At 34.8% G+C, this 11,900-nt stretch overlaps 1 protein-coding gene across 2 annotated transcripts in view; it reads right to left on the bottom strand.

The window, feature by feature from the left end:
• Positions 1–10,937, bottom strand: part of HTR2A (5-hydroxytryptamine receptor 2A) — a 21,517-nt gene extending 10,580 nt beyond the window's left edge. Inside the window, exons 1-3 of one of the 2 annotated variants that reach the window (XM_072409848.1) lie at positions 10,572–10,937; positions 9,466–10,224; positions 3,458–3,658 (exon numbers count right to left, since the gene is read on the bottom strand). In XM_072409848.1, coding sequence (XP_072265949.1) covers positions 3,458–3,658; positions 9,466–9,907 — 643 coding nt within the window. In that variant the 5' untranslated portion in view covers positions 9,908–10,224; positions 10,572–10,937. The remainder of the gene's footprint in view (positions 1–3,457; positions 3,659–9,465; positions 10,225–10,571) is intronic. The other variant, XM_072409840.1, reaches the window with a different exon arrangement.
• Between the last annotated feature and the right edge of the window lie 963 nt (positions 10,938–11,900).

The following is an 11,900-nucleotide window of genomic DNA, read 5'->3' as shown; positions in this document are numbered from 1 at the left end:
CATCTAGAGCTTCAGAGACAGTACAACAGCATGAGGCCCCACTACAGTATACCAGAGATAGAGCTACTTCATCTAGAGCTTCAGAGACAGTACAACAGCATGACACCCTACTACAGAAAATAAGAGAAAAAGCTACTACATCTAGAGCTTGAGAGACAATACAACAGCATGAGGCCCGACTACAGGTTAACAGAGATAGAGCTACTAGATCTAGAGCTTCAGGTACAGTACAACAGTGTTATACCTACTACAGAAAATGAGAGAAAGAGCTACTAAATATAGAGCTTCAGAGACAGTACAACAGCATAAGGCCTGACTACAGGATAAGAGAGATAGGGCTACTTACATCTAGAGCTTCAGAAACAGTACAACAGTGTGAGACTCTGGTACATGAAAACGAGAGAAAGAGCCAGACAATCACTGACTGCACAACATTTTAGCTTAGCATTGGAAGGATTCCACTATGATCCACATAAAGACTACCCGCTGCATGCAAGTGTTCCCACCAGAAAAATGGAAATGGTTTGTAGGTACTGTCAAGTCAAGAAGTTTAAATCTGAGTCCCCTGGTATTTGCTGCAAAAAAGGGAAAGTCAAACTCTGCCAGCTGGAAACACCACCACAAGAACTTTAGAATTACCAAATTATCAAGCTTCAAATATCTAAAGGTTTTACATTTTTTATGTGAGTAACACCACATGTTACAAGCAAAAAAGAGTAAACATCCACATTGGAAAAATATGGCCCATGGCCCGTGTCCCTAAGTAATGCATATGAAAAGCTGTGTGTTCTTTTTGCTATCCCTTTAGTATTATATATATATATGTTCTATTTAGTACTTTTTTCCTTAACCTGAAGATTTAATCCTTTAATTTCCAGATTATTAAACAGAATGTTTAGTACTTTTGCAAAAAAATATTCCAATGAATGCTTTACTTTCTTAACAAAGGGCACCCTAATGTAAATATTTCTTACTAAACTGTCAGAATAAAGCTTTACTCGTCATTACATAAATGTGTCATGTAATCTTTACATTGCATAATGAAATGTGTTTCTTACTCTATTATGTTTGTACATTTCAAAGCCAGCTATATAAAATAAACTATACTGTTTATTATGATAGCTCTTTCAAGTTATAACGCTATTGAAGAAAATCCTACAATAATAAATATAATAAACACAGTTTTTTATTATTGTGATCTGTTTGTGAAATACATTGACAATGGCAACATTAAAACCTAAAATATTTAGTTATTTACAATGAAAAATAAGCAGTTTCAGGGATTTACAGATCAGTGGGGAATTGAAACTATTATAAACCATTAGTTTCTGTTTAATTAATTTAGCAGAAATAAACATCTATTTATAATGAAAGGGAACATCAACTGACACATACACCTCAACAAATAGAGATAAAAGTTCTTTGAAAATACTCCACAGATGTTGTAGAATGCTCATCTGCATAAGGATAAAAGATAATCCAAATCAATTATACCATCTTGATAAAGCTAAACTGCAATCTTACCTTAAATCTTGTACAATTGTAGTTAAATTCCTCACTCACACTGCACACTGCGAACTGCAAACACCCAGTGTGCACTAGAAGCTGTAGCAAGTCTGATAGAGCTCACCTAATTTCCAGGCTGATGGACATTCAGCTTCATCTAGCCCTTTCCTCCCTTTGCTGAATTGTCCCTGGCTCACGTCTTTCAATCATTAGATTTTAGTGCTATTAATCAAGAAGGCTCATGCAATGTGAAACTTTACCAGACACATAAAAAAAGAGTGACCACACAGATATTGTACAGTTTTTTAGATTGACCAACATTGTTAGGAAATATGTATCCAAAGTTTGGGTGTCATCTTAGATATAGGTTTAGATATTGAATACTATTTCTGTACAAAAAGCTAAAAAGGACCTCCACCATCCCCTCTCCCATCAGCACTGAACTAAACTTCTGGCCACACCAATACATTTACTAAACAGCAAACACTCTGCCTGATTTATTAAAGCTCTCCACAACTGGAGGGGATACAGAGGATGTTCTTTCAGCAGCGAAGCTGGGTGATTCAGCAAACCTGAATTGGATTTCTTCAAAGTAATTTCCTATTTGCTAGCAAAGGTTTTGAATCCTGAACTAGATCCATTCCAGGTTTGTTGGATCACCCAGATGAAAGAGTATCCTCTCAAGCTTTGAAGAGCTTCAATTATTCAGTTGAACCAGATACCACTAAACCAGATCAGATAATTGTACCAACATTTAGTTGTAGAGTGTTATTTTTTTTCTTAAAACTAAAGTTTATTCTGCTGATATTTTACCTTTTCTAAATTCCTCCTTTCCCAAGTCAGCAACCTACCAATGGTTTCAATATAGTGTAATTTTTCCTTCATTTGTTGCATATTAGTACTGCTGATACCTGTGTCTTTCTTGCTGCCATCGGAGTGGCTGCTAATAGTCTCCATCAGAAAAGCATGTGACAGTCTGACAACACAGATTAACAACTTGTAGATGGGGAAAGAGAGTTGTTACACTGTAACAAGAAGTGTCTAAACAAAGCCCTTCATGCCATAATTACCAGGTATTATTTCATTACAATATGAAGATCTAAACATAATAGAAATTACTATTAAAATTATGTTTAACAAATTTATACATAACTTAGGTGACCAGGTTTACACAAACTTTCAGAAAACAGTCAATTTGAATAATCTAAGGCAGTGTTTCTCAACCAGAGTTCCTTGAGCCATGAGCAATGACGAACTCTCAGGCCAGTTACCACTGACACCAAGGATATTTTGGGCCAATGCGTGTGACATTCTTCCCACTGGTCAGCATTTTTTTCTGCACCAACATACTGTGAGCTGTAGGCATAGTAAATATAGCGGAGGTTTTCTACGACCTGAAATTTGTTTTAAGGGTTTCCCCCCAAAAAAAGGTTGAGAAAAGCTAGTCTAAAGTCTAGAAATACCCTTTAATATTGTGAATCAATCATTGATTCATTTTTTTATCAAAAAATTAAGCTCTGCCTATTCCACATAATAACATTCACTCCAAAGCAAATAAAAAACCCAGCAAAGAATTTAAAAACTCATATACAAATATCTCACTCCAATGTTTCCCAAAATATAAGATGGAGATTGTTTTAACAAAGTATCACTTACCAAAGAAATAATTCTATATATGAGCAGAGATTTACCTGTTGTATTGTGGCATACAGTAATTGTGTTCTAAAGATTAGTGGCGTGCTCACTAATAAGCAATTATCCTCTCATTATAAACCACACAAGATTGTTATTCTCCTACCAGCATAAGACTACAGAACTATAACACAAGTTGTTAAAAAGTTATAGACACAGCAGTCTCTTGTGTCTCTCCAATATGTGTTTAGTGGCTGTTATCCTGTCACAGTTTGTCTTCATAATTAGGCTTCTATGCCTGAAATATGATGGTACTTACCCACAGATATCGTCCATACAGCAATTATTTTAGCAAACGCCTTGGCTCTTGAGTTGAAGCGGCTGTGATGGATAGGGTTTCTTATTGCAATGTACCGATCTAGAGATATTGCGCAGAGGTGCATGATAGAAGCAGTGGAGAACAGTACATCCAAATAAATCCAGATGGGACACAGTTTTCTATGTAAAGGCCATTCATAATCTAGGAGATAAAAGCAATAATTGGAAATTATTAGAATGCTTTTATGGAGCTATCATTTCCTCAGCTCATTTTATGCCTAATGCATAAGAAAGAAATGACTTAGCAACTCAGTTCTTTGCTTGAGGCTTATTAGAAAATAAAAGATGCATATTATAGTATAAAAACTACCACTGTAATATGTTGTAAAAATATATGAGGTGCTACAAATTCTAAAATATACTAGAGGGTAGCTAGTATTTATAAAGTGTTTAGATGTTCCTATAATACTACTTTACTGTTTTAATTCACGCAATTGGGAAGGCATGGGGTACAATTTCTGCACAAGAATCATTTTCAAATGAATGTATAGTCTTTAAATTTTTTTTAGATACACATGAAAAATAATCAGTTTGCTCAGGCTTGGTTTGTGTGCAGAGATGCTGCTTTGTACTGTTAATAGATATGCTTTGACCTACCCCCACAAAATTTAAGCAAATTTAAACCTTAAAAAAATTGTGCAGGCAGCTCTTCATAAGATAAGTTCCTTCTGCAATTAACCAAACCTATTTGTCTGTTTGCGCTCCTTTGTTAAATGTACACCAAGCTGTGCACGTGCAGTTTATGATCCTGCCATGCCTCCATGCCTGGGATGAATGAACTCTTGCACGTATAGGAGTTGCATCATTCCAGTCTGGCCAATCAACATGGCAGAAGACCCAAACCAAGAAAACGACCGCACAAAGACAGTAAGATAGTTTGGAGGACAACTATACCAGTGCTGGATTTTCAAACAAGATGGTCAAACATTAAGGAGAAAAGAATCTGCACCTGTACAAGACTTAAGTCTAGGAATTGAGTTACTCATTGCTAACAACGTACTCCTTATGCAGCTAAGCATGCCCAATCCAAAACATCTATGTCTGCCATTTAGGCCTACCCTCTATCCTTGCTTACTATAAAGCACCTATACATTTTTAAACATAAACTGACTCAAATTATACATTGGGTTCAAAAGATATTTTTGTACGACACGTGTGATGCCTTTCAGCCTGTCAGGAGTGGGCAAAATAAATGTGAGCTCTTTCTCCAGGCACTATTTTTAATCAGTTTTACATTTTAAATACATGTACATGTACAACATTAAATTATACATTCCACATTTATGTTGCTTCTTATTTATAGTCTAATTTCCTTCCAGACATATGCTCCACAATTTTCTGCTCATAAATATTACCAACAATCTAAAGTAAGGTGGATGCTACATTTTTAGGCTGACAATTTTAATTGTTTCTGTTGTAATACAGTGCAATGTTTTTTTTTTTTATTTTTATCACCATTCAGTGGCTGAAAACCTTACTACTACAGCCATTTTTTTTTTTACCAAAAGATCAAACAAGAAAAAACCAAGATTTTGAAAACCTATTTCTCCTTTTTTTATTGATGACTTAAAATATTAAAAATATTTTTTTAACTAAAAAAATAAATAAAAGACATTCCCTGGTGGAGAAAGTTCCAGGTCTACGTGTTTGATTATTCAGTAACTGATTCTCCACAAGGGACTGTTTCGGTGAATGTCATATTGATTGCTTTATAATTCCTATAATTAAATGTTTAAGCTTTGTTTATGATGTTACCCAGGGCTTAATTTTTAGAGAAGGATGGAAAATCACTAGTGCATGTTTGATGCACACAAATGAACATGTGGCAGAAAGATTGTAATAGCTGTCACACTCATTCACATGCCCATAAGGCACATATGTTTCAGTGCATACAAGCCTAGCCTTAAAGGGAACTGTGCCAAGTGGCCTATGTAAGCCCAAGTCCTGCATTGGCCCAGAGCTGAATTGTCTCTTATGTGTATTTCTGTAACCAGTGGTCTCTGATCTGGAACCTTGGGCCTAATCTTTAATATTGACCTGGTTCTATCTGCCTTGCTCTTGTATTTTTCTTGTCTGCCAATGGCATTTGATTACTTTTGTTTCCAACCTCAACCTAGAGGTCAGACCAAGATTCTGATCTTGCAATCTCTGCCTGTTCCAAACCTTGATTCTGCTTATGGTTTTTGCATTTGGTGCTTCCACAGTGCAATATCAGCTTTATTCCTGCTCATTTCATAGCCATCAGTCCCTTTTGTCCACCAATTCCTACACCTAGGCCCTGTCCTAGCATCCTGGGAATTGTTCAAGATGTCACCCTTGTCATCTCAGGCTCCTCACACAGCCTATTATCATTTCACAGCATGATAATAAAAAAGGAAAATGCAATTTTCAGAGATTAGAAACAACAGTCCACACATGAAGTCACTAACAAAATATTTTTCCAATGCGAAAATTGTGTTGGAGAGGACGGCCTTGTGATCCATTAGGTTTCACAACTACCACCTGACCTTAAGGTAGAAGCAGCAGGGCAACAAACACTACTAAGGCATGCCAACACAGTACCGTAGGGGAAGGTTGTGGTATTGCATCCTAACATGATTTCAAGTGCCTCTAATAGGAGCAGCAATACATCTGAATGATACTCCCTCACTACCCACTGCTCAATCCTACCATTTTCTTTGCCATAACAATGTGTTTGATTCAAACTGAGGCCTTATCTTCAATCCTTACACTATCGTTAGTCATGAAGAAACTTATAGCACTAATAAAACTTGAGCACTAAAATTAGGCAGTAAAAAAAATATTTGACAACCTGCACATCTGCTCTCTGTACTAATATGGATGAGAACAAAATAAATAGCGCAGATAGTAATTACTTTTAAGCAGCAGGCCACTAAGTTATTTCCTTTCTTTCCTAAACTTGCAATGGAATAAACATTCTACAGCTAAATGGTGAATAGTGAAGTATAAACAAAAAAGTGTTTTTTTATAACCTTTAGTTGTACAATGCTGCTTAATATATTGGCATTTAAAAATAAAGTTTATTAACATTAATATCAAAATAATTATAAAAATTAATAGTTATAAAAATGGGAAATTCATAACTGAAATGGATGATTTTAAATTTTTTTCAAAGTAAAAAGTTACAAGGTAAAACAATACTTTAAGCACTAAATATAAAAGGGAGCAGTTTCAACTTTTAACTTCTTTTAGGTTTTTAGTGCTAAATAAAAGTTAGAATTGTGAATGGTGAAAAAGCCCAACGTATCTTTAAAAATTCATATGACTAAAGCAACCTCCCTTCCTCAGGGCTCTACTGTAACTAGCTTATGTATGAGTATGGAAAATTTTAGTCACCAATAAATAGCCATTTGGTTTGGTGCTCTTTTTTGCTGGTTTATATTTTTATTCAGATCTTGGATACCCTCCCTGGGGAACTTTGTTTCATGATAACCTGAGCGAACCATAATGTCTCCCTAGAAATATTAAACCAATGAGAATTCAAGTACCAGCAACTCTTGGAATCATAAGACTTTAAAATCTGGTTTAATTTATCATACTTATCATTTTCATACCAAACAGAGAAAATGATGAGTGATATTTATTTTGTATTTTGTCATGACAAATAATATCAAATAGTAATTCTCTACACTGTAAAGATGTTATGGAAATCTTGTTTAGCAATACATTTTCTTGTAGTTCTAATACAACCAAGTTTATTTACCTTAAAATTAAATTAAGCAGTATCATAAAAGTTAAAGTGCATGCTGAAAGAAAATGTGAGCTTCATTAACCAAAATTTACTGTTCTGACATTTGCCTAAAATGTTAACGCAATCATCAGGCTGGGGTTACTACAGGACATTTGGTTATACTACTCTGCAACAAAACATTCCTAACTGGGCAAAGGAAAAACTGACAGTAACCCTTTAAGATCTAAAAAAGACTAAAACCAATCAACATCCCTTTCGTTCAAAACAATTTTTGTGATTACTCAGTTATAAGGGATTTAATTTTCTAAGGAAGCTGAACCAGAAGCAATTTCCTTGGGCCTAGATGTTGGGGATAAAACAGGTTCCAGTTAATCCCCAGTTATAACAGCTTTCTTCAGTTATTTTCTTCCCTGATTACACTCATCATGCTTGCAAGAAAAGTGGAAACTATTACAGGAAACCACCAAGGATTTAGATATTTTGGAAAATTCTATGTACTCCTACAAAAAGGGGTCCATCACTAGGTCACAGCTACAATGTTTAGATAGCTAATTACCTAAGACAATTTGTTAGGACTCTAAATCACAAAATAAAATAGTTCTCTTTACATATCTAAATTCTAAACACTGCTAAGAAACTCAATATTTACATGTCATATATTCTAATATCTCTAATCTCTAATATCCTAATGCAGATTTTTGTTCCTGCTTAGAATGGCACAATCACAGTCAAACATGTACAGTTAATTTAGATTATACAGAAGATTTTTGTCTTCCCAAAACTGTACTATGTTTAGCAACAAAGTCTTTTTCTCTGCAAAATGTGTCTTAAACAGGTGTCTATGACTAATTCCATTGAAAAAGCGTTTCACAAAATGATTATCAGCGCTAACTTTAGCACCTTCCACCTAATCTACTCACAACAGCTGCATGTCTTGACAAAAAATGAGATCCCCTTGCCAATTATTATCCTATTCAAGATGATCAAATACAGAAAGGCTGGGAAGGTAAATGCAGCTGTACACAGTCATTTGCATTTTATGTATTCAGTAGGATTCTATAGCTTTTTTATGATCTAGCTGCAACATGGGGAGGGTTGGGGGATCTAACATCTGGCTGCTTTGGATTAGCACCTTGATAGTCTGACAAAACATCTGGATGGTGCTGAGGTATGAACAACCTGAGGATTACTGGTCCTTTTAGGAAGCCAAGTGTGATAGTGTCAATGTAATACGTGTGTTACTCACAAATTATATGTTTGTAATGAAGAACAGCAACAGTAACCCCTATGGCAAAGAGAAAAAACTAAAACAGGAATGACAAAAGGGCAGGAGTAGATTAACAACAATGTGACTTTACTAATCTAAAGGCCAGTCATGACAACAAAAAATATATAATGTATAATAATAAAATAATTATTATTATTTTCCAAATTTGGAGAGGTTTTAGCAAGGAACCATATAAGCGGAATGTTCTTTTATTTTAAAACTGATTGTCAAAGCTTAATTCATTGTACGCCTAGGTCTCTACAAACACGCATTTTAAATATTATCAACATTGTTGTTAACTACACTGGAGTTTCTCTTTTTTCAATAGCAGCAGTACTCATATGTGGGAATATTAGATAAATATTCACCAGCAAGGGGCGCTCTGGTACTAGAAAACAGCATAATATTTCATATATGTATATTTGGATAGATAGATAGATAGATAGATAGATAGATAATCAAACGCTTTAGGCATTGGAAAATAAAGACCTTAGAAAAGTATGTCACATATTGTATATTTATAACAATAACTTGATAGCTCAGTGAACAAAAAACTGTTGCATAGTGAAGTGTAGCTTTTTTAGTTTGTCAAACCATATTACAAATATGACCTTTACAAATATTTTTTATAGCTATATACTCCTTCTATCCTATTATTTTAAGGATTTAAAAGAACACTTCAATCAAACATTTAAAGCATGTGAGAGACATATATATATATATACTCACTTATTATTTCCAGCCAAACAAATACTGCATAAACTGACCACTTTCTATAACCATGAACTTGGTTAAGCAATGCACATGTCAATATACAATCTATCACTATCAACTTCCTTCAATAGAAAGCATGTTTTAATACAATACAATGTTTTACAGCCTGCACATCCTAATACATTTTAATTGAAATTATTGTGTTTCCACTGGGGAAGCTGGTACAGTCATTGATTTATTAGGCTCCACTACTTACCATAGAGTATGTTTAACATGGAAATTGGCATCACAAGGAAGCCTATAAGCATGTCAGCTATGGCAAGAGACATGAGAAAATAATTTGTGGCATTCTGAAGCTTCTTCTCCAGAGATACAGCCATGATCACTAATATATTTCCTGCAATGGTTACCACAATGACTGTGACTGTTAGCAAGGCTGGCCAGTTTTTTTCCAAAGAAAAGGAACTTCTTTCTGGAGAGAGATGTGTTAAGTTTTCCGAACCCTGGGTCCAGTTGAAATTGTCAGATATATTTGATCCCCCTGTTCCAAGATCACTGTTAAAAATATTCCTATCATGGAACAGAGAGCTTTTAGTGACATTCACAAACTTCTCTTTGTCAAGAATATCCATACTTAAACCTGAGTTCTGTGGAGAAATGATCTGAAAGAACAGAACGGGGTATCTTTTCTCCAGCATTGGTCTGATTTTAATCCACAGAGGAGATAATAGCTGGTCCTGAGTTTTACTGATGACCACCCTTGTCCATCTTCCTTAGGAAAGTGTGCTACAAGATCCATAGGTTCCCTTCCATGATCAGAGGGTATAACACATTTTTTTCCGGCTCCTTTTAAACTCAGATTGCAGATTCATTCAATATATATAAATATTTTTTTTAATTAAAAAAAAAAATGAATTGAGGTTATATGTTGTGACCATGAACTTTTCATCCAGTGCCAATCATCCCACACTGTAATCCTTCTTTCTTTGTTTCGGTCTTGCACTTCCAGGAGTATCTGCGAAAGCAAATCACATGGTAAAAAAACCATTGCAGGATGAAAATGTAACATCAGTGACAGCATTTCAATTCGAATGCAGTTCTCTTAATGCGAATCTCTATATCTGACATTGGATCAATAGGAAAAGTCATTACAGCTTGGCAGGTTAATATATTGTCCATCAGCTGTTAACTCACTTTACAGCCCTGTGAAAAACTCAATTGGACTTTTAATATTGATTCTGTTTTAAAGAACTATGTTTAAACATCTGTAAAAGAGACACAATAAATCAGAACATCAACTGAACAGCATTATTTTACTAAACAGAAAAGACCAAGGATCATACTATGAAATACTATACATACTTACTATAGTTGCAGGAAGAGAATTCCATGTCAGTGTGTTGTTTCTTTATCTGTTTCTCTGTGCTCTGAGTATTCTCTGTGTCATTCTTCCAACACAACTGATGGGCTTCACATGTTCCTTTAAGACCGAAAGCTGTTCTTGCAATAGGGGGCTTGTTTACCCCTTACTGATCTATTCAATTTGTTGGCTTTCCAACCACACATTGTAGAGAAAAGCTTCAGAGGATCCACAAACCTAGAAAAATAAATATGCAGTTTTGGTTTTAATTAAAACTCACTTGGCAGCAGCTCTGTTAACCAGAAAGAGCAGTCTGTGCAATGAGATTACACTGTGAGTTTACCAGGAATGTCATGTCTTACAGAGTGCCTGGTTCAGTTTCTCAGACCTCCCACTACAAATCATGTCATAAACTGCAAGGTAGCAACAGCATAGAGAAAACTGGCTTTAGTGGTCTATGAGCCTACCCCATCTGTGTTCCTTCATCATTTACACAGCTCTATGCAAGCATGGCTTGTGTAGTGAAAAAACAGCTAAAAATATCCCCATGTAGTGTAATGACATAGCAAAGGCTCCCTAAAGGTTAGTTCATTGTACTGCATATTTTAAAACTATAATCAGCCAAAAAAATTAAATATAGTCATAGTACAAATATAATGGAATGAGTTAGAGATATTACTCATAGGCAGTGATTGATGATTTTTTGTATCTGTCTTCAACAATCTGCTCACACTTGTAGTGTAGTAACATACCAGTGATCAATGCAATCTACATAAGCTTCCTTTATACTAAGGATTATGTCTGCTACAAACTAGTTTACAATTGTTGAATACTAAAGACACTCATTACTTCTTTATACCAATAATCAATAAAATATCATATACACTTTAATGTAAATTCACATGTTTTTAACCTTTTTAAAGCTAAATCTTTACTTAAATTGATAGCTGATGATCCTTCTTGAAATATCCTGGTTCAATGACTTTCTGTTATTGGGTTACAATTATCCTTCTGTGATATCACACTGCTGTGACACACACTATGCTGGCATGCTAAATCTTTGTCACTATCAAGAAACTAAACTAGAGCAATGTCATGCAACATTTTGTCAGGAAGTGGCTGAAAAAGTCCAAGAGGAGATCAGATGCAAAACAGTGGTGAAAATAATACTTTACTATAAAAAAATGTTTATTATAAAGAATGCTTAGGCTAACTGCAATTTGGGTGTAGAACTACTATAATGTTGTATAGTATGTATGCCATGAGTTTTATTACTACACTGGTGTCAATATTATCACGTGATTTAATCATATTTCTAGATGGTATAATTA

The sequence above is a fragment of the Pyxicephalus adspersus genome, chromosome 1, assembly GCF_032062135.1.
Source record: "Pyxicephalus adspersus chromosome 1, UCB_Pads_2.0, whole genome shotgun sequence".
NCBI classification, from domain to species: domain Eukaryota; kingdom Metazoa; phylum Chordata; class Amphibia; order Anura; family Pyxicephalidae; genus Pyxicephalus; species Pyxicephalus adspersus.
Note: the sequence above shows the minus strand (reverse complement) of the source record. Positions and strands in the feature narration are given on the sequence as shown.